This window comes from Hippopotamus amphibius, chromosome 13, assembly GCF_030028045.1.
Source record: "Hippopotamus amphibius kiboko isolate mHipAmp2 chromosome 13, mHipAmp2.hap2, whole genome shotgun sequence".
Lineage (NCBI taxonomy): Eukaryota > Metazoa > Chordata > Mammalia > Artiodactyla > Hippopotamidae > Hippopotamus > Hippopotamus amphibius.
Genome location: NC_080198.1, coordinates 47,203,516 through 47,226,326, shown reverse-complemented (window position 1 = coordinate 47,226,326; position 22,811 = coordinate 47,203,516). Strand labels below are relative to the sequence as shown.

Sequence of the window (22,811 nt, the reverse complement as noted above, 5' to 3'; positions counted from 1 at the left end):
GACGCTGCACTCTCGGAGCCCCCTGAAACCACACCTGTCCGTTTCACTGAGAGCACCGTGCTTCAGCGCTGCTGGCTGAAGTTGTTGATGATGAATTCTCTGACCTCTCTCCCACTCCATAAGCCCCTGCATTCAAACCGCCCCCTCGTCCTTTTTTTTTGGCCATGCCTTGCAACTTGTGGGATCTTAGTTCCCTGATCAGAGATTTAACCTGTGTCCTCGGCAGTGAAAGCTTGGAGTCCTAACCCCTGGACCGCCAGGGAATTCCCTCAACACCTTTGTATATGGTATACATAGAGTAATTCCTGTTTTCCTTATCAAAACTTCACTATTACACTAATAAGCCAAACCTCAAAATTCTTAAATTAACATATATGATGGGAGAAGTACGTCTTCTTCACTCAGCTCACCTCTGCCTTTGGTTGTAGGGAACCTCCAGAGGGAAAGGCCATTTAAAGGCACTGTGTTGGTTAATGGAGCAAGCAATAAAGTTTGAAAACGTCTGTTTTCCATTCATCCTATTTCTTCCTTAATTTTTATCAAAGTAGTCATGTACATAGTTTTAAAAAATTAAATAGTTTCTAATGAAATATAGAAAGCTCCCCCCTACGTATGTCATTACGTTTGTCCAAACCCATAGACTTCACAACACCAAGAGTGAACCCTAATATAAACGGCAGGCTTCGTGTGACAATGATGTGTCAGTGTAGGATCACCAGTTGTAACAAAGGTACCGTCCGTGGGGGACGTTGATAATGGGGGAGGCTGTGTGTGTGGGCGGGGGAGGAGTGGCTACGTGGGAAATCTCTGTACCTTCCCGTCAACTTTGCTGCAAACCTAACACTGCTGTAAAAAAGTCTGTTGAAAACTCCTTCACCTTGTCCCTCCCACCTTCAGTCCACTTGCCAGAGATAGCCATTTTTAGCTCTAATTCTTCTGGAAACCTCTAAATAATCTTTCCTACTGTTTGTCGGCTCATCAACCCTAGATATTATCAACTCCCCACTCTATTAAATGAGATTTCCTCTCATGTGTCTGCCAGTCTGTTGGGGGTGGGCTGATCTAGCTGGGCCTGGCTGGCTAGACCAGCGTCCAGCTGTGGGTCCAGCTAAACTTGGCTCCTTGCTGCAGGTTGGGCTCCGGTCTGCTCCACGTGAATTCCTGCTGGGGTCCAAGATGAAGGGACAGGAGCTCTTCTCATGATGCTGGCAAAGATGCAAGAGGGCAGGCTCGGCTGTGGGAGCACTTTCAAAATCCTGCCAGCATCTCATGATCAAAGCACATTGCATGGCCAGAGTCCAGGGTGAAGAAGTGGGCTTTGTCTCTAGCAGCAGGAACTTGCACACTGACATGTCAGGAGGTGTGGATGCTGAGCAGAATGAAGAATTGGGGCCACTCTTCAGTCTACCCTATTTCTCTTAGCTCTGTTTTAATATAGACCTCTCTGCGAGTAACTGTATTTTAGCTCAAATAATACCACCACACAGCTTTGCCCAATGGTTGGCTTCTTCTAAGTGGCCAACTTAAACATTCGCTGGTTAGTTTCTTAAGTCTCAAACTGACCACAGGGTTCTAAGAATTTTGTTAGGTTGTTTAGGCTTGGAGAATGAAGGAAGTTTGGTTGTAGTTTCTTTGATGTCAGTCTGCCTTGAAACACCTTTTCTCATTCCCTTGTGTGTAGTGAAGACCATCTTCAGGTGGTGTGTGGACAACGAGTTGCTACAGAAGCATCATCTGATCTGCCCGAATGATTACTGCAGCGATACAGTGCCGTTTTGCCCTGCACCGAAAGGTAATGCCTCCGTACTCTCCTCGTCCTCTCTTCGAGCCTCGGATACCATTCCAGGGAAGTTCTTGAGTAGTGGGACTGCACCCGCCACCTTTGCTGCTATTTCCTTTGTTCATAGATGTTTTTTTCCACTCCTCTTGAATCTGGTAGTGGCTTTTGGGAGGGTCAGCTCTGAGTGTGCCACTTCCTCACTAGCTCCCTAACACCCACAAGATTAAAGTCTCAGCTCCTCAATGTGGAATCTGACTCTCTGGTCAGTTGCCCGACAGGGTATGAAAATGTTCAGAAATGTAGTTGAATGAACCAAGAGAGGGAGGATTTGAAGAGAGGGAGGGTCTCTCTGAAGAGAGCCGGGGAGCACGTTTCTGATGGAGTCAGAGCACAGACCTAAGGGTTCTGCATACCCCTCACAGGCCAAGAGCAACTTTGAGTGTGGAGGGAAGTCTGGGTAGGGAGGCAGAGAAGGATGTGTGTCTGTGATACTGGGCCAGTTTCCTGTGCTGTGGGAGGCAAGGTCTTCTGAGAATGAGTGAGGTGGGAGGCTGTGTTGTGGGCTTAAGCAGAAAGGTAGAGGGACATCCCTGGTGGTCCAGTGGTTAAGACTCTGCACTTCCAATCCAAGGGGTGTGGGTTCAGTGCCTGGTCGGGAAACTAAGGTCCCACATGCCACATGATGTAGCCAAGAAAGTGTATTTAAAAAAAAAAGGAAGGTAGAGTTTTCGAAGGGTCACCCTGTAGATCCTGTGGGCAGACTTCAGAATGGCGGCCTAGTGGTGCCAGGCTCCAAAGACGAGCTCATGGGCAGCCCCAGGCAGTGGAACTCTGATGATCTCTGGGGGGTTGGAGCTGAAAAGGCATTTGCGGTGGGAGGATTGGGATCCAGAAAATTGAGGGTGCTGATGACGAAAGAGTTCCATGGACGGCCTGGGCCACGCCTAGGGGCGAGGGCAGACAGAGGTGGCAGAACCAAGTGCCGTGGGGTACTCAGCCACTTAGCATTTCATTTCACTTCACTTTGCTTCATTTCATTTTTTTGGCCACGCTGCGCGGCATGTGGGGTCTTAGTTCCCCGACCAGGGATGGAACCCGTGCCCCCTTCAGTGGAAGCGCAGTCGTAACCACTGGACCGCCAGGGAAGTCCCAAGCCACTTAGTTTTTTAAAGTTGGTCGGACACTCCCTGCCTTAGGCAGATCAATAAGGATGGATTTAACATGTATGGAGGATTTACCTGGCACTGTGCTAGGAAACGTGTTGCTGCCAGTTTCATTGCATTCCCGCTGGCAACATTGAATGTTCTCATTTAACCTTTTGGAGATTATCTTATAGGTATAAAAAGCTAATACAAATTTTGGTTTGTCGCGTGAGGCTTTTAAAAAGCATGTTCACATATGACGAATGTGTACATGCACGTGTTTGTGTATGACAGTGGTCCACTCTTGATCTTGACCACGCTGGACAACTGAACAAATATATGAACATTCTCATCCTAAGTCTGGAAGATGCAGAGTAAATTCCAGGAGTAATTGATACGCTGAAGGGCAATTACATCTGGTGTAGAGAGTATGAATATTTAGGGGAAAAAAAATATCAGGCTACCTGTGCCTTTGGTGGTTTCACCTAGTCATCTTGGAAGTGTCCACCTCGTCACCTTGCTATGGTAACTTCATTTTTTTCCTGGTGCCACAGGCGTCTTTGTCCCTCGATATTCAAAACTGACATTTAGTTGTGAGAAACGTTCCATCCCAACGAAAGAGCTGACCAAGAAGCTCGCGTGCAGGAAGACGCCCTCTCAGCCTGAAGAGGAGACAGACTACACTATGGACAGCCTGACGTGGGACTCATGTTTTAAGGCCAAACTCAGATCCAGAGCAACTGTCAAGGTGAGTGCTGAAGCCTGTGTGTGTGGGTGGTGGGGCAGGGTGATGGCGTGGGGGAAGGGGCTCCTGGTGACACATGACGTCGTGATGAAGCCACAGCAGAATAGAGAGGAGGGTGTCCTCGGCCATCTGTGGGTCGTGAAGTCGGCAAGATGTCAGCACACACAGCCCCTGTGCTTGTCATTGACTCTAGCCTTTTCTTGTGTTTCAAAGAAAACAGGTTCACCGAAGAATAAAAACTGGATGAACCATTTACGTGTGCCCCAGAGGCAGCTGGAGCGGCTTCTGCTCGCCAGGATGGAGAGTCGGAACCGCTTCCTGAAAAACCCTCGCTTTTTCCCTCCTAACACTCCGTTTGGAGGCAAGTCTCTTCTCTTTCCTCCCAAGAAGCCAGCGCTGATACGAGAATTCCAGGATGGAGACCTGAAAGAGAGGTGTGTCTTTTCCTGACTTGTATTCTCAGAAAATCTGACCCTGCAGAGGAAAACTCAGAAGGTCCTGGGTCTGCTTTGGCTTCTGGAGGATCCCAGACAGTTGGGGGCCAGGCATCAGGTTCCGAATAGAGCAGGGCTTTGGGGCTGCCCACAGGCGTGGCCTCTGGACACCCCTAGAGTCCTGGGTTTGTACTTTTCTGACCTGCCGCAGTCTTGAGGACTAGGGATTCGTGTTGGCCGTTTGTTTATATCGGAGCAGTCTGGGTCAAATGGAAGGCATCTCTATAGCCATGTGCTCCTTCCATTAAATTCACGTGTCTTGGATAGTAAAAATGTTTAAAATCTGTGTAAAACAAATAATCAGTATAAATTGTGATTTTTCTTTAAGAGAGTGCCTTTGGCTATATTTCAATAATTTGCCCGTACGAAAGGAATGAGTCGCTTCATGGGTTCATAATTTTAATAGAGTTAAAACTATCAATGTTTCTTTATTAGACAAGTAATATCTTTTTATTAAGAAAAATTACAAAAGATTTGCCAATAAAAATTGCACCTATATTAAAAACCCAAGTAACTTATTGGTGCTTAAGCTTCCAGAGTTTTTCCTGTGCATATTGAAAATGAAATATGTAGCTGTCTGTAGCTTCACAAAGATTTGGTCTTGCTGTAAAATTATTTTGTGACCTGGGACTTCCCTATCAGTCCAGTGGTTAAGACTTCACCTTCCAATGCAGAGGGTGCGGGTTCGTGTCCTGGTTGGGGACTGAACATCCCACATGCCTCGCGGCCAAAAAACCAAAACATAAAACAGAAGCGATATTGTAACAAATTCAATAAAGATTTTAAAATTGTCCACATCAGGGGAAAAAAAAGAATAAACTGTCTTTAAAAAAAAATTATTTTGTGACCTGCTTTAACAACAACAAAAGCCCATAAATGACACCTTGCCAGTCTCCTTGATGGCTTGTGTGTATTTATTTTCCATGAATCAGTCACATGGATGAAACTAACAGCCTCGCTCGCCCTCTCTTGCCCTCCCGCAGTTGTGCTGATACTCCAGTGTTTCTAGCTAAGCCCTCAGTCGGATTTTTCACAGATTATGAAATTGGACCAGTTTATGAGGTAGGAATCTGGTTTCCTTACAGATCCCGCTCTGCTTCCTTATTTTTAAAAAGTCTTTGCTGTGAAATTTTAAAACTATAAACGCGCGCGCGCGCACACACACACACACACACACACACACACACACACACACAGAGGCCATACACAAAACTAGGGAAGAGACTGCCCATCACTCAGCTACAACAGTTACCTACATTCTGCAAATCTGGTTTCATCTGTTACCCCCACAACTTCACATATGTGTGTCTGTGTGCACTTGCATACACTGGAGTATTTTAAGGAAAAGCTTAGATAGCATGTCATTCTTCAGTTAACACTTTAGTATCTCTAACAGATAAGAACTGTTAAAGAATAGCCATCATCACACCTAGCAATATTTTAAAAAATATTTATCTATTTATTTATTATTTGGTTGCATCAGGTCTTAGTTGCAGCAGGTGGGCTCCTTAGTTACAGTACATGGGCTCCTTAGTTGCAGCTCAAGGGCTCCTTGGTTGCAGCAGGTGGGCTCCTTAGTTGTGGCACACATGCGGGATCTAGTTCCCTGGCCAGGGATCGAACCCAGGCCCCCTGCATTGGGAGTGCTGAGTCTTAACCACTGTGCCACTGGGAAAGTCCTCATCACACCTATTAACAATATTAACAATTAGCAATATTAACAGTGATTACTTAATATCAACTAATATCCATCCATGTCTGACTCTTATCTATTTTTAGTTTATTTTTTTAAAGTCAATTTATAATTGGTTTCTTTGAGTCAGAATTCAAACATTGCATTTGGTTAAAGTATCTCTTATTTCTCCCTTATTTTATAATTGCTGCTCCATCCTTTTCTTTTTAAAAATGCCATTTATTTGTAGAAGAAATTGTAATTTCTTACATTCTGGATTTGGCTAATTGCTTTATTTTTTGTTACTTGGTTTGTTTTTATTTAATTTTTATTTTATATTAGAGTACAGTTGATTTACAATGTTGTGTTAGTGTCAGGTGTACAGCAAAGTGATTCAGTTATACGTATACATGTCTACATTCTTTGTCAGATGCTTTTCCCATGTAGGTTACTATGGAACATTGACTAGGGTCCCCTGTGCTAAACAGTGCATCCTTGTTGACTGTCTGTTTTATATGTATAGTAATGTGTATCTGTTAATCCCAGACTCCTAATTATCCCTCCTCCCACCTTTTCCCTTTGGTAACAGTAAGTTTGTTTTCAAAGTCTGTGAGTTTATTTCTGTTTTGTAAATACATTTATTTGTATCTTTTTTTAGAATCCACCTGTAAGTGAGATCATATGATATTTGTCTTTGTCTGACTTACTTCACTTAGTATGATCATCTCTAGGTCCATCAACGTGGCTGCAAATGGCATTATTTCATTCTTTTTTATGGCTGAGTCATATTCCATTCTATATAGGTACAATATCTTCATCCATTCATCTCTCAACGGACATTTAGGTTGCTTTCATGTCTTGGCTACTGTAAATAGTGCTGCAGTGAACATTAGGGTGCATGTATTTTTCTGAGTTATGGTTCTCTCCAGATATGTGGCCAGCAGTGCATCACATGGTAGTTCTGTTTAGTTATAAAGAACCTCGATACTATTCTTCATAACGGTATTACCAGTTTACAAGCTCACCAACAGTGTAGGAGGGTTCCCTTTTCTTCACACCCTCTCCAGCATTTGTTATTTGTAGACTTTTTTTTAAATAAATGAATAAATTTATTTATTTATTTATTGGCTGCATTGCATCTTTGCTACTGCGTGCGGGCTTTTTCTAGTTGTGATGAGTGAGGGCTGCTCTTCGTTGCAGTGTGCAGGCTTCTCATTGCAGTGGCTTCTCTTGTTGCAGAGCACAGGCTGTAGGTGTGCGGGCTTCGGGAGTTGTGGCTTGCGGGCTCTAGAATGCAGGCTCAGTAGTTGTGGCACACGGGCTTAGTTGCTCCGTGGTACGTGGGGGCTTCCCAGACCAGGGCTGGAACCCGTGCATTGGCAGGCGGATTCTTAACCACTTCACCACCAGGGAAGCCCCCATTTGTACACTTTTTAATGATGGCCATCCTGACCCGTGTGAGGTGGTACCTCATTGTAGTTTTGATTTTCATTTCTCTAATAATTAGTGATGTTGAGCATCTTTTCATGTGCTTTTTGACCATCTGTATGTCCTCTTTGGAGAAATGTCTATTTAGATCTTCTGCCCATTTTTTGATTTGGTTGGTTGTTTTTTTGATATAGAGCTGCATGAGCTGTTTGTATGTTTTGGAGATTAATCTCTTGTTGGTCTCATCGTTTGTGAATATTTTCTCCTGCTCTGTGGGTTGTCTTTTAGTTTTGTTTATGGTGTCCTTTGCTGTACAAAAGCTTTTAAGTTTAATTAGGTCTTATTTGTTTGTTTTTATTTCCATTACTCTAGGAGGCAGATTGAAAAAGATACTGCTGCAATTCATGTTGAAGAATGTTCTGCCTATGTTTTCCTTTAAGAGTTTCATAGTATCCAGCCTTACATTTAGGTCTTTGATCCATTTTGAGTTTATTTTTGCGTATGGTGTTAGGGAGTGTTCTAGTTTCATTCTTTTACATATAGCTGTTCAGTTTTCCCAGCACCACTTATTGAAGAGACTGTCTTTTCTCCACTGTATGTTTTTGTCTCCTTTGTCGTAGAGTAATTGAGCACAGGTGCATGGGCTTATTTCTGGGCTTTCTATCCTGTTCCATTGATCTATATTACTGTTTTTGGGCCAGTACCATATTTTCTTGATTGCTGTAGCTTTGTAGTATCATCTGAAGTCAGGGAGCCTGATTCCTCCAGCTCTGTTTTTCTTTCTCAAGATTGCTTTGGCTATTTGTGGTCTTTTGTGTTTCTATACAAATTAAAAAAAAATTTTTTTTTCTACTTTTGCAAAAAATGCCATTGGGAATTTGATAGGGATTGCATTGAATCTGTAGATTGCCTTGAGTAGTATAGTCATTTTCACAATGTTGATTCTGCCAATCCAAGAACATGGTGTATCTTTCCATCTGTTTGTCTCATCTGTAGTTTCTTTCATAAGCATCCTATAGTTTTCAGAGCACACATCTTTTGCCTCCTTAGGTAGGTTTATTCCTAGGTATTTTATTCTTTTTGATGTGATGTTAATGGGATTGTTTCTTTAATTTCTCCTTCTGATCTTTCATTGTTAGTGAATAGTAATGCAAGAGATTTCTATGTGTTAATTTTGTTTCCTGCAACTTTACCAAATTCATTGATGATCTCTAATAGTTTTCTGGTAGCATCTTTAGGATCTTCTATGTATAGTATCATGTAATCTACAAACAGTGACAGTTTTACTTCTTTTCCAATTTGGGGGTTCCCTTTATTTTTTTTTCTTCTCTGATTGCCATTGCTAGGGCTTCTAAAACTGTGTTGAATAACAGTGGCGAGAGTGGACATTCTTGTCTTGTTCCTGATCTTAGAAGAAATGCTTTCAGTTTTTCAACATTGAGTATGATGTTAGCTGTGGGTTTGTCATATATGGCCTTTTTTATGTTGAGGTAGGTTCCCTGTGTGTCCACTTTCTGGAAAGTCTTTATCATAAATGGGTGTTGAATTTTGTCAGAAGCTTTTCTGCATCTGTTGTGATGATCATATGGTTTTTATTCTTCAACTTGTTGATGTGGTATATCAAATTGATTTGTGGATATTGAAAAATCCTTGCATCCCTGGGATAAATCCCACTTGATCATGGTGTATGATCCTTTTAATGTATTGTTGGACTCGGTTTGCTAGTATTTTGTTGAGGATTTTTGCATCAATGTTCATCAGTGATATTGGTCTGTAATTTTCTTTTTTTGTGGTATCTTTGTCTGGCTTTGGTATCAGGGTGATGGTGGCCTCATAAAATGAGTTTAGGAGTGTTCCTTCCTGTGCAGTTTTTTGGAAGAGGTGCAGAAGGACAGGTGTTAACTCTTTAAATATTTGATAGAATTTGCCTGTGAAGCCATCTGGTCCTGGACTTTTGTTTGTTGAAAGTTTTTATTTTTTTTTTTTATTTTTTTATTTTTTTATTATTTTATTTTATTTTTTTGGGGGTACACCAGGTTCAATCAACTGTTTTTATACGCATATCCCCATATTCCCTCCCTTCCTTGACGCCCCCCCCCCTCGAGTCCCCCCCACCCTCCCTGCCCCAGTCCTCTAAGGCATCTTCCATCCTCGAGTTGGACTCCCTTTGTTATACAACAACTTCCCACTGACTATTTTACAGTTGGTAGTATATATATGTCTGTGCTACTCTCTCGCTTCTTCTCAGTTTCCCCTTCACCCCCCGCCCCCTCCCATACCTCGCGTTCTCCAGTCCATTCTCTGTATCTGCTTCCTTGTTCTTGTCACTGAGTTCATCAGTACCATTTTTAGATTCCGTATATGTGAGTTAGCATACAATATTTGTCCTTCTCTTTCTGACTTACTTCACTATGTATGACAGATTGTAGTTCTATCCACCTCATGACATATAGCTCCATCTCATCCCTTTTTAGAGCTGAGTAATATTCCATTGTATATATATGCCACATCTTCTGTATCCATTCATTTGTTGATGGGCATTTAGGTTGCTTCCACGTCCTGGCTATCGTAAAGAGTGCTGCAATAAACATTATGGTACAAGTTTCTTTTGGGATTATGGTTTTCTTTGGGTATATGCCCAGGAGTGGGATGACTGGATCATATGGTAGTTCTATTTGTAGTTTTTTAAGGAACCTCCAAATTGTTTTCCATAGTGGCTGTACCAACTTACAGTCCCACCAACAGTGCAGGAGAGTTCCCTTTTCTCCACACCCTCTCCAACATTTGTTGTTTCCAGACTTTGTGATGATGGCCATTCTGATTGGTGTGAGGTGATACCTCATTGTGGCTTTGACTTGCATTTCTCTGATGATGAGTGATGTTGAGCATCTTTTCATGTGTTTGTTGGCCATCTGTATGTCTTCTTTGGAGAAATGTCTATTTAGGTCTTCTGCCCATTTGTGGATTGGGTTATTTGCTTTTTTGGTATGAAGCTGCATGAGCTGCTTGTATATTTTGGAGGTTAATCCTTTGTCCGTTGTTTCATAGGCAATTATTTTTTCCCATTCTGAGGGTTGCCTTTTAGTCTTGTTTATGGTTTCTTTTGCTGTGCAAAAGCTTTTAAGTTTCATGAGGTCCCATTCGTTTATTCTTGATTTTATTTCCATGATTCTAGGAGGTGGGTCAAAAAGGATGTTGCTTTGATGTATGTCAAAGAGTGTTCTGCCTATGTTTTCCTCTAGGAGTTTTATAGTGTCTGGCCTTACGTGTAGGTCTTTAATCCATTTGGAGTTGATTTTTGTGTATGGTGTTAGGAAGTGTTCTAATTTCATTCTTTTACATGTTGCTGTCCAATTTTCCCAGCACCACTTATTGAAGAGGCTGTCTTTTTTCCATTGTATACTCGTGCCTCCTTTGTCGAAGATAAGGTGCCCATATGTGTTTGGGCTTCCTTCTGAGTTCTCTATTCTATTCCATTGATCTTCCTTTCTATTTTTGTGCCAGTACCATACTGTCTTGATCACTATGGCCTTGTAGTATAGTTTGAAGTCAGGAAGCCTGATTCCACCAACTCCATTTTTCCTTCTCAAGATTGCTTTGGCTATTCGGGGTCTTTTGCGTTTCCATACAAATCGTAAGATTTCTTGCTCTAGTTCTGTGAAAAATGCCATTGGTAATCTGATCGGGATTGCATTAAATCTGTAAATTGCTTTGGGTAGTACAGTCATTTTCACGATGTTGATTCTTCCAATCCAGGAACATGGTATGTCCCTCCATCTGTTTGTGTCATCTTTGATTTCTTTCATCAATGTCTTAAAGTTTTCTGCATACAGATCTTTTGCCTCCTTAGGCAGGTTTATTCCTAGGTATTTTATTCTTTTTGTTGCAATGGTGAATGGGAGAGTTTCCTTAATTTCTCTTTCTGCTCTTCCATTGTTAGTGTATAGGAATGCAAGAGATTTCTGTGCATTAATTTTGTATCCTGCTACTTTACTAAACTCATCAATGAGTGCTAGCAGTTTTCTGGTAGAGTCTTTAGGGTTTTCTATATATAATATCATGTCATCTGCAAAGAGTGACAATTTTACTTCTTCTTTTCCAATTTGGATTCCTTTAATTTCTTTTTCTTCTCTGATTGCTGTGGCTAACACTTCCAAAACTATGTGGAATAACAGTGGTGAGAGTGGACACCCTTGTCTTGTTCCTGTTCTTAGAGGGAATTCTTCCAGTTTTTCTCCATTGAGAACAATGTTGGCTTTTGGTTTGTCATATATGGCTTTTATGATGTTGAGGTAATTTCCTTCTATGCCCATTTTCTGGAGAGCTTTTATCATAAATGGATGTTGAACTTTGTCAAAAGCTTTTTCTGCATCTATTGAAATGATCATATGGTTTTTATCCTTCAAGTTGTTGATATGATGTATCACGTTGATTGATTTGCGTATATTGAAGAATCCTTGCATCCCAGGGATAAACCCCACTTGATCGTGGTGTATGATTTTTTTAATGTGCTGTTGCAGTCTGTTAGCTAGTATTTTGTTGAGGATTTTTGCATCTATATTCATCAGTGATATTGGTCTGTAGTTTTCTTTTTTTGTGACATCTTTGCCTGGTTTTGGTATCAGGGTGATGGTAGCCTCGTAGAATGAGTTTGGGAGTGCTCCGCCTTCTGCAATATTTTGGAAGAGTTTGAGAAGGATAGGTGTTAACTCTTCTCGAAATGTTTGATAGAATTCGCCTGTGAATCCATCTGGTCCTGGGCTTTTGTGTGTTGGGAGATTTTTAATCACTGCCTCAATTTCTGTACTTGTGATTGGTCTGTTCATGGTTTCTATTTCTTCCTGGTTCAGTCTTGGAAGATTGTATTTTTCTAAGAATGTATCCATTTCTTCCAGGTTATCCAATTGATTGGCATATAGTTGCTTGTAGTAGTCTCTCATGATCTTTTGTATTTCTGAGGTGTCCGTTGTGACTTCTCCTTTTTCATTTCTAAGTCTGTTGATTTGCATCTTCTCCCTTTTTTTCTTGATGAGTCTGGCTAATGGTTTATCAATTTTGTTAATCTTCTCAAAGAACCAGCTTTTAGTTTTATTTATTTTTCTTATGGTTTCTTTCCTTTCTTTTTCATTTATTTCTGCTCTGATCTTTATGATTTCTTTCCTTCTGCTCACTTTGGGGTTTCTTTGTTCTTCTTTCTCTAGTTGTTTGAGGTGTAAGGTTAGGTTGTTTATTCGATCATGTTCTTGTTTCTTAAGGTAGGACTGTATTGCTATAAACTTCCCTCTTAGAACTGCTTTTGCTGCGTCCCATAGGTTTTGGGTTGTTGTGTTTTCGTTGTCATTTGTTTCTAGATATTTTTTGATTTCCTCTTTGATTTCTTTAGTGATTCCTTGGTTGTTTAGGAGTGAATTGTTTAGCCTCCATGTGTTTGTCTTTTTTGCAGTTTTTTTCCTGTAATTGATATCTAGTCTCATGGCATTGTGGTCTGAGAAGATGCTTGATATGATTTCAGTTTTCTTGAATTTGCTGAGGTTTGATTTGTGACCCAAGATGTGATCTATCCTGGAAAATGTTCCGTGTGCACTTGAGAAGAACGTGTAGTCTGTCGTTTTTGGATGGAATGTCCTATAAATATCAATTAAGTCGAGATGGTCTAATGTGTCATTTAAAGCTTGTGTGTCTTTATTTATTTTCTGTTTGGATGATCTGTCCATTGATGTAAGTGGGGTGTTCAAGTCTCCCACTATTATTGTGTTCCTGTCGATGTCCCCTTTTATAGCTGTTAGCATTTGCCTTATGTATTGAGGTGCTCCTATATTGGGGGCATAGATATTTACCATTGTGATATGTTCTTCTTGGATGGATCCCTTGATCATTATGTAGTGCCCTTCCTTGTCTCTTTTAATAGTCTTTACTTTCAAGTCTAATTTGTCTGATATGAGTATTGCTACTCCAGCTTTCTTTTGACTTCCATTTGCATGGAATATCTTTTTCCATCCCTTCACTTTCAGTCTATATGTATCCCTTGGTCTGAAGTGGGTTTCTTGTAGGCAGCATATAGAAGGGTCTTGTTTTTGTATCCATTCAGCCAGTCTGTGTCTTTTGGTTGGAGCATTTAATCCATTGACATTTAAAGTGATTATTGACATGTGTGTTCCAATTACCATTTTCTTAATTGTTTTGGGTTTGTTTTTGTAGGTGTTTTCCTTTTCTTATGTTTCCTACTTAGAGAAGTTCCTTTAGCACTTGTTGTAAGGCTGGTTTGGTGGTGCTGAATTCTCTTAACTTTTGCTTGTCTGGAAAGCTTTTGATTTCTCCCTCAAATCTGAATGAGATTCTTGCTGGGTAGAGTATTCTTGGCTGTAGGTTTCTCTCTTTCAGGACTTTCAGTATATCCTGCCATTCCCTTCTGGCCTGCAGAGTTTCTGTAGAAAGGTCAGCTGTTATCCTGATGGGTTTTCCCTTATATGTTGTTTGTTGCTTTTCTCTTGCTGCTTTTAATATTTTTTCTTTGTGTTTAATTGTCGTTAGTTTGATTAATATGTGTCTTGGTGTATTTCTCCTTGGGTTTATTCTGTATGGGACTCTCTGTGCTTCTTGGACTTGGTGAATTATTTCCTTTCCCATGTTGGGGAAGTTTTCCACTATAACCTCTTCAAATATTTTCTCAGACCCTTTCTTGTTTTCTTCTTCTTCTGGGATGCCTATAATTCGAATGTTGGTACGCTTCATGTTATCACTGAGGTCTCTGAGGCTGTCTTCTAGTCTTTTTATTTTTTTATCTTTTTCCTGCTCTGTGGCGTTTATTTCTCCCATTCTATCTTCCAACTCACTTATTCGTTCTTCTGCCTCAGTCATTCTGCTGGTTATAGCATCTAGAGTATTTTTAATTTCAGTTATTTTGTTATCCATTGCTGTTTGTTTTTCTGAGTTCCTATGAACTGTTTCTTGTACTTTCTCTATTTTGTTATCGAGATTTTGTATCATTTTTACTATCATTACTCTAAATTCTTTTTCAGGCATTTTTCCTATTTCCTCCTCATTTATTTGGTCTTGTGGGTTTTTTTCCTGCTCCTTTGCCTGCATGGTGTTTCTTTGTTTCCTCATGGTTGTCCAAGCTTTTGGGGTTGCTTGTCCTGGTGATAGAGGTGTTTATAGAAGACTGTCCAAGCCTCAGACTAATGTCCAAGTATTGGATTAAATGAATATTCAGTCTAGGAAACACATACATGTATAAGACACACAGTTATTGAATCCGTTAGGACATAAGGCTCTAGAAAGATCTGACAGAACCCCAGTGTGCTATCAGATATTCAAAGAGAAACCCAGCAGAAATTGACAACTGAAACAGAACAAATCAGAGACAAAAGCAAAAGCAAACAAACAACAAATAACACCTTACACATACAAACATCAATCCAGGGAGATTTTGTAAGCTAAGATCAAATATAGAAATGAGCTGGAGTACCACCAGAGAGAATGGAGATTCTCAGAATGTAATTAGACAACTGTACTAAGAACTAAGATAAAGACAAAAGCCTAATATTAATACCAAGGCAGTGCATCATCTGGAGAATAGAGCAAGGAGTCTGAGCAGACCGATAGTGTTGCTTATAAGTATGTTAAGATAAAATACACTTAAAATGGCTGGAAGAAAGGGGAACAGAAGAGCGTAATGTGGTTGGAAATATGCAAAGAAAAAGAAAGGAATAGAAGTGTATAAAAGAAAGGGATGAAAGGAAAGTATGAAAGATATTTTGTCCCTACTACCAAAAACTTAGCTAGATATTGAAGTATATAAAAAGGCAAAAAAAAAAAAAAAAAAAAAAAAAGAATAAAAAATATCCTTAAAAAATTATGTTATAAAACTTGTAGATCCCTTAGGGCTAAGATCGTATTTAATAAATCAAAAAAAAAAAAAAAAGAGAGAGAGAGAGAAAGAAAAAAAAAAAAAATTCCAGAACTGATCCCAGAATGGACCAGTTCAATAGGTATTGATACTACTATTTCTGTTTCCTTAGCGTCTCAGCTGTAAGTGTCCTTCTCCTTGCCTTGGGTTTTTTTTTTTGCGTTATTCTGTGACCAGCAGAGGTTCCTTTATTGTTCGTCTGTAAGCCTCGGTGTGTGGGGAGGGAGAGGGTACAATAGTGGCTCCTTCTCCTGGGAGTGAGTGAGCAGTGGCGCACTGTTGTTTCAGTCAGGCTTGGAGGTGCCTGTTGCAGAGGGCGCTGGTGGCTCAGGCGTACACAGAAAGTCTTAGAGTTGGGCCTCTCTCGGGGTTTTTTCTTTTTGATGCTGTTTTTTTTTTTTTTTTTTTTTCTCTCGGCAGCCTCCCTGCTGCTGGCGTTGCAAGGAGTTTTAATCTAGCCCCGCCCGAGTGCCTGAGGGTGCTTGTTATCCCTGAGTGCCTTAGGTGGCCCGCAGGGCGTCTCTCCACTGCCTGTTGCAGAGGCACCGAAAGAGAGGGAGAGGCTATGCGCGCGGCTCCTCCCCCGCGCCCGGGAGCCTGCAGCCTCCAGCCGCCATCATGGCTGGGCAGCTCTCAGGGATGGGCACTGCTCTCCGCGGACCTCTTCCCTCCTGTCCTCTCGGTCCATCACCCTACCGGCAACAATGTTTCTCCCCCTGAACCAGCTCTCTGGTTCGCATGCTCCCGCTCCTGGACCCTCCGTTCCGCCGCGGATCGATGTCTCGGTCCGGGAACGCTGAGCTGCGCTGCGGACCGTCCGTATGTTTCTCACTCCCTCCCGTCTGCCACAGCTCCGCCGCTTCACCCTCTTTGAGCCCTCGTAGATGCCTCCCTACCGGCTATGTCGGGCTCCCCGCTGCCCTTTCTGGTGTCCGAGGCCGTCTGCTGGTGTTCAGCTGGTTCTCTGTGGGAATGACTGCGTCCTTCCGTGCATTCCCAATGCAACTGTGGAGAGGGATGCACTCCACGTCTCTCTACTTCGCCGCCATCTTGAGATTCTCCTATACATTCTTTTTTATGTTCTTTTCCATTATGGTTTATCTCAGGACATTGAATATAGTTCCCTGCGCTCTACAGTAGGACCTTGTTGTTTATCCGTTCTCGAAAGTTTTTAAATTACATTTTCAATTTCAGTACTTGTGATTTATCTGTTCATATTTTCTATTTCTTCCTGGTTCAGTCTTGGAAGGTTGTACCTTTCTAAGAATTTGTCCATTTCTGGTTGTCCATTTTATTGGCATTTAGTTGCTTGTAGTAGTCTTCTTATGATCCTTTGTATTTCTGTGGTGTCCATTGTAACTTCTCCTTTTTCATTTCTAATTTTATTGAGTTGAGCCCTCTCCTTTTTTTTCTTGATGAGTATGGCTAAAGGTTTATCAATTTTGTTTATCTTTTCAAAGAACCAACTTTTCATTTTATTGATCTTTTCTATTGTTTTCTTCATCTCTATTTCATTTATTTCTGCTCTGTTCTTCTTGACAGCTTTCCTTCCACTAACTTTGGGTTTTGTTTGTTCTTTCTCTAGTTGCTTGAAGTATAATGTTAGGATGTTTATTTGAGATTTTTTTTGTTTCCTTAAGTAAGATTTTATTGCTATAAACTTCCCTCTTAGAAGTGCTTTTGCTGCATCCCATAGGCTGTGGATTGTCATGTTTTCATTTTCATTAGTCTCTAGGTAATTTTTATTTCCCCTTTGATTTGTTCAGTGATTGGTTGTTTAGCCTCCATGTGTTTGTGTTTTTTAGTTTTGTTCTTGTCATCAATTTCTCATCTCTTAGCAGAACAGCTATATTTCTCTGTTATCTCATTTTGTCCTTCTGTGTTTGTGGCCTCCCTTCCTCAGGCTGCAGGATTATAGTTCTTCTTGCGTCTGCTGTCTGCCCTCTGTTGTGTGAGGTTGGTCCAGGGGCTTGTGCAGGCTTCCTGGTGGGAGGGACTGGTGCCTGCCCACTGGTAGGTGGAGGTGGGTCTTTTCCCTCTAGTGAGCAGGCCTGTGTCAAGAGGTGTGTTTATAGGCAATTGTGGGTCAGGACGTCTTTAGGCAGCCTGTCTTCTGATGGGTGGGGCTGTATTCCCACTCTAATGGTTGTTTGGCCTGAGGTGTCCCAGCACTAGAGAACTGTAGGCTGTTGGGTGATGTCAGGTCTCGGTGCCAAAATGGCAGCTTCCAGGAGAGGGTATTCCCTGGGGCGTCTGCCACCAGTTGCCCCCATAGTAAGCCACAGCTGACCCCCCTCCTCCCCAGGAGACCCTCCAAGACCTGCAAGTAGGACTGGTCCAGGCTCCTGTGGAGTTACTGCTTTGCCCTGGGTCCCAGTGCATGTGAGACTTTGTGTGTACCCTCCAAGAATGGAGTCTCTGTTCTCCCAATCCTGTGCAGCTCTTGCACTGAAACCCTGCTGGCCTTAAAAGCCATATGCTCTGGGGGGCACCTCCTCCTGATGCCAGACCCCCAAGCTGGGGAGCCTGATGTGGGGCTCAGAACTCTCACTCCTGTGGGAGAAGCTTTGCAATATAATTTTTTTCCAGTTTGTGGGTCACCCACCCAGCAGGTATGTGACTGTATCAAGAAAGTGCCCCTCCTATCATCTCATTGTGGCTTCTTCTTTGTCTTTGGGTGTAGAATTTCTTTTTTGGTAAGTTCAAGTCTCTTTTGTTGATGGTTGTTCAGCAGTTAGTTGTGATTTTGCTGTTTTTGTGAGAGGAGTTGAATTCAAGTCCTTCACCTTCTTGTCTCAGTTTGACTCTTGCTAATTGCTTTATTGTGGTGACATTAAACATATTCCTTTATCCTCCATATTTTGTATAAACTTGTTAGATGTAGAGGTTTGATTAGATTCATGTTCAAGCTTTTTTTAATTTTTAAATTTTTTTGGCAAGAATACTTCTTTGGTGGTGGTATATATTTCTTGTTGGATCCCATCAGAAGGAGCATGATACCCAGTTTTCCTATTATCAGTGATGAATGGCTTCAGGTTTTATGAGCCTAATTCATCCTTTATAAAGTTCTTATCAGCTGTTTATTTAATGGTTTTAGTAACATTTGATGTTTGTTCTCTAGATCAATTTTTTTAAATTAAGGGTTATAAAATGGTGACTTCTAATTGTATTATTCTTTCTGCATTTATTACCTGTGATTTTCTGTTTTTAAAAAAACTTTCCCTCAAACTTCTGTTCATATCCCCTCTTCCTTATACTCTCCTTACCCTATAGATAACTATTTCTATTAGTTTGGGTTCTTCCATTGTTTCTTTTCGGAATCATATGCAAATATGTAGATATATATTTGAACCATCTCTCCTTCTTACTGTCTTCTTAACAGTGTATCTAGTGGCTACTTCAAGAGCAGTATGTAGAGACTTTCCTCATTCCTTTTCCCAGCTTCTCTCTTGATGCTAGCCTCCCTCCATCATGGGGAATCAGGTCAAGACCAAGCTTAGCAGTCACCAGTTCTGCTCACCATATGCAAAGACCACTATTCTTAATGATGACAGTCCCTTCACACACACATGGATTGTACTTTACAGTTTAAACAGCACTTGCACATCCATAATTCTTTGGGAACTCTCATCCACCCATAGCAAAAGCAGACTAATATGTCAGTCCTTTAGGCTAAATGTTAAAAAAAGCATTTTGTTTAATTCTTGAACGTAACAGTTATGTATTCTCTTTTGGACTTGTGTATTTGGGATTTCTGCTTCTGGCCATCACATTTCAAAGACAGTTGGAGAAGTTGGCAAAGAGTCAGAGAAAGGGAGCTAAAATAATTTCAGTTTGGGCATGGAATGGGACAAAGGGAGAGCTGCCCAGGGACATACAAAAGACGTTTCTGTAGGACCTGCAGATGTCCACTGTGGAGCCTGTAGATGAGGTGAGCACTGGCTGCGTAGGACCATCTTCCCCTCCTGTCTTTACTCTTTTGTGGCAGTTTTATTTATTTTCGCCACTAGATTGAAACCCACATGGGCAGGGATTATTTCGAAGTTTATGTTATCATTTTATTATTAGTGCTAGCATACAGTAGGTCCACTGATTGAATTACATGAATACTTGAATATGGGTCTACCTCTTAGCCTTGCCTGCCCCTAATGCAAGGTAAATCAAGAACAAATAAAAGGGGCTTCATTTTATTTTACTAAAAAAAAAAAAAGTGTGTGTCTCTGTGTGTGTGTGTGTGTGTGTGTGTGTGTGTGTGTGTGTACTTCTCAAGGGGTTTGTTTGTGGTCACCTACCCGGAAGGTATGGGATTTGATTTTATCATGATTGCATCCCTTGTGGCTTCTTCTTTGTCTTTGGACGTAGGATATCTTTTTTGGTAGGTTTGAGCATTTTTTTGTTGATGATTGTTCAGCAGTTAGTTGTGATTTTGGTGTTTTCATAAGAAGGGCTGATCTCATGTCCTACTCTACCATCTTCTCTGAGATCTTCCCAAGGGGTTGGATAAATGGTGAATGACAGCTTACAAATGGTTTCATAAGGTATTTATTCCTTTAGAAGGTTGCTAAATATGCAAAATGTTTAAATATATAGGGAAGTATATGTAAAATAATGTTAAAATTAAAGTACAGCATAATGATTATGGGTAAGATATATGGCTGGAAGAAGCCACTCATACCACACAGAGAATCATACATAATTAGCACATTTCAGGGAAGGAGTTACAGTATCATTTTTTTCATGAACTTGTGTTGACACTCATGAAAACTTTCATTTGTTTTTTAATTTGGGGGCTTTTTTAATCAAAGTATAATTTATTTAGTGTTGTGTTAATTTCTGCTGTATAGCAAAGTGATTCAGTTATACATATATAGACATTCTTTTTTTTATATTCTTTTCCATTAAGGTTTATCATAGGATATGAATATAGTTCTCTGTGCTATGCAGTAGGACCTTGTTGTTTATCCATTCCATATATAGTAGCTTACATCTGCTAACCCCAATCTCCAACTCCATCTCTCCCCGCAAACCCCTCCCCCTTGGCAACCACAAGTCTGTTCTGTATGTCCATGACTCTGTTTCTGTTTTGTGGATAGCTTCATTTGTGTCATATTTTAGATTCCACGTGTACATGATATCATATGGGTATTTGCCTTTCTCCTACTGACTTACTTCACGTAATATGATAATCTCTAGTTGCATCCATGTTGCTGCAAATGGCATTATTTTGGTGTTTTTTTATGGTTGAGTAGTATTCCGTTGTATATACACAGCACATCTTCTTTATCCCTTCCTCTGTCAATGCACATTTAGGTTGTTTCCCTGTCTTGGCTTTTGTGAATAGTGCTGCTGTGAACATAGGGGTGCACGTCTCTTTTTGGATTAGAGTTTTGTTTGGATATATGCCCAGGAGTGGGATTTCTGGTAATTCTGTTTTTAGTTTGCTGAAGAACATTCCATACTGTTTTCCATACTGGCTGTACCAACTAACATTCCCACCAACAGCGTAGGAGAGTTCCCTCTTCTCCACACCCTCTCCAGCATTTGTTATTTGTAGAGTTATTAATGATGACTGTTCCGACTGGTGTGAGGTGGTACCTCAATGTAGTTTTTTTTTTTTTAATATTTTGGTTTTTTGGCCACAAGTCATGTGGGATCTTAGCTCCCCGACCAGGGATCGAACTTGCACCGCCTGCATTTGAAGGTGAAGTCTTAACCATTGAACCACCAGGGAAGTCCCTCAGTGTAGTTTTGGTTTGCATTTCTCTAATAATTAGCGATGTTGAGCATCTTTTCATGTGCCTGTTGGCATTTCTATTTCTTCCTTGAAGAAATGTCTGTTTAGGTCTTCTGCCCATTTTGTGATTGGGTTCTTTTTTGTTGTTAAGTTGTATCAGCTGTTTGTGTATTTTGGAAATTGTCCTTGACATTCGCATGGATTGCAAATATTTTCTCCCATTTTGTAGGTTGTCTTTTCAAATTTTTTTTTTAAGGTTTCCTTTGCTGTGCAAAAGCTAGTAAGTTTGATTAGGTCCCATCTGTTTATTTTCGGTTTTATTTCTATCACCTTGGGTGACTGACCTAAGAAAATATTGGTATGATTTATGTCAGAGAATGTTTTGCCTGTGAGCACTTCTAGGAATTTTATGGTGACACGTCTTATGTGTAAGTCTTTAAGCCATTTTGGGTTTATTTTTGTGTATGGTGAGAGAGTTTATTGTAACTTCATTGATTTGCATTGTGGCTGTCCAACTTTTCCAACATCACTTGAAGAGACTGTCTTTTTCCCATTGTACATTCTTGCCTCCTTTGTCGAAGAGTAATTGATTATAGGTGTGTGGGTTTGTTTCTGGGCTCTCCATTCTGTTCCATTGATCCATGTGTCTGTTTTTGTGCCACTACCACACTGTTTTGGTTACTGTAGCTTTGTAGTATTTTCTGAAGTCTGGGATGGTTATGCCTCCTGCTTTGTTCTTTTTCTTCAGGAGTGCTTTGGCAGTTTTGGGTCTTTTATGGTTTTATATAAATTTTCGGATTATTTGTTCTAGTTCTGTGAAAAATATCATGGGTAATTTGATAAGGATCATATTAAATCTGTAGATTGCTTTGGGTAGTGTGGCCATTTTAACAATATTAATTCTTCCAATCCAAGAGCATGGAATATCTTTCCAATTCTTTGAATCATCTTCAGTTTCCTTTATTAATGTTTTATAGTGCTCAGTATATAAGCCTTTCACCTCCTTGGTCAGGTTTATTCACAAGTATTTTATTTTGGGGGGTGTGATTTTGAAAGATACTTTTTTTTTTTACATTCCCTTTCTGATATTTCATTGTTAGTGTAAAGACATACAATTGATTTCTGTATGTTAATCTTGTATCCTGCTACCTTGTTGAATTCGTTATCAGTTCTAGTAGTTTTTATGTAGAGTCTTTAGGGTTTTCTATATATAGAATCATGTCACCTGCATATAATGACAATTTTAACTCTTCCCTGTCAATTTGGATACCTTTTATTTCTTTTTCTTGTCTGATTGCTGTGGCTAGGACTTCCTATACTATGTTGAATAGAAGTGATGAGAGTGGGCATCTTTCAACTTTTCACCATTGAGTGTTATATGGGGTGTGGGTTTGTCATAAATAGCTTTTATTGTGTTGAGATATGTTCCCTCTATACCTACTTTGGTAAGAGTTTTTATCATGAATTGATGTAGAATTCTGTCAAATGCTTTTTCTGCATCTGTTGAGATGATCATGTGGTTTTTATGTTTTCTTTTGTTTCTGTGATGTATCACATTGATTGATTTGTGTATGTTGAACCATCCTTGTGAACTTGGGATGAATCCCACTTGATTGTGGTGTATGATCTTTTTTATGTGTTGCTGGATTCGGTTTGCCAATATTTTGTTGAGAATGTTTGCATCCATATTCATCAAAGATATTGACCTGTAATTTTCTTTTTTGATGGTGTCTTTGGTTTTGGTATCAGGGTGATTGTGGCTTCATAGAATGTCTTTGGGAATGTTCTGTCCTCTTCAGTTTTTTGGAAGAGTTTGAGAAGGATTGGTGTAAGTTCTTCTTTGTATGTTTGATAGAATTCTAGTCCTGGACTTTTGTTTGTAGGGAATTTTTAGATTACAGATTCTG

General features: G+C 40.5%; 1 protein-coding gene across 7 annotated transcripts in view; it reads left to right on the top strand.

The window, feature by feature from the left end:
- Positions 1–22,811, top strand: part of DLEC1 (DLEC1 cilia and flagella associated protein) — a 97,204-nt gene that overhangs the window by 19,976 nt on the left and 54,417 nt on the right. For all 7 annotated transcript variants that reach the window (XR_009048692.1, XM_057704779.1, XM_057704780.1 and 4 more), the window contains exons 3-6: positions 1,682–1,792; positions 3,477–3,670; positions 3,881–4,101; positions 5,145–5,223. Coding sequence is in view for 6 of the 7 variants with exons in the window: in XM_057704779.1 (XP_057560762.1) it covers positions 1,682–1,792; positions 3,477–3,670; positions 3,881–4,101; positions 5,145–5,223 (605 nt within the window). In the remaining variant the exon portion in view is untranslated. The remainder of the gene's footprint in view (positions 1–1,681; positions 1,793–3,476; positions 3,671–3,880; positions 4,102–5,144; positions 5,224–22,811) is intronic.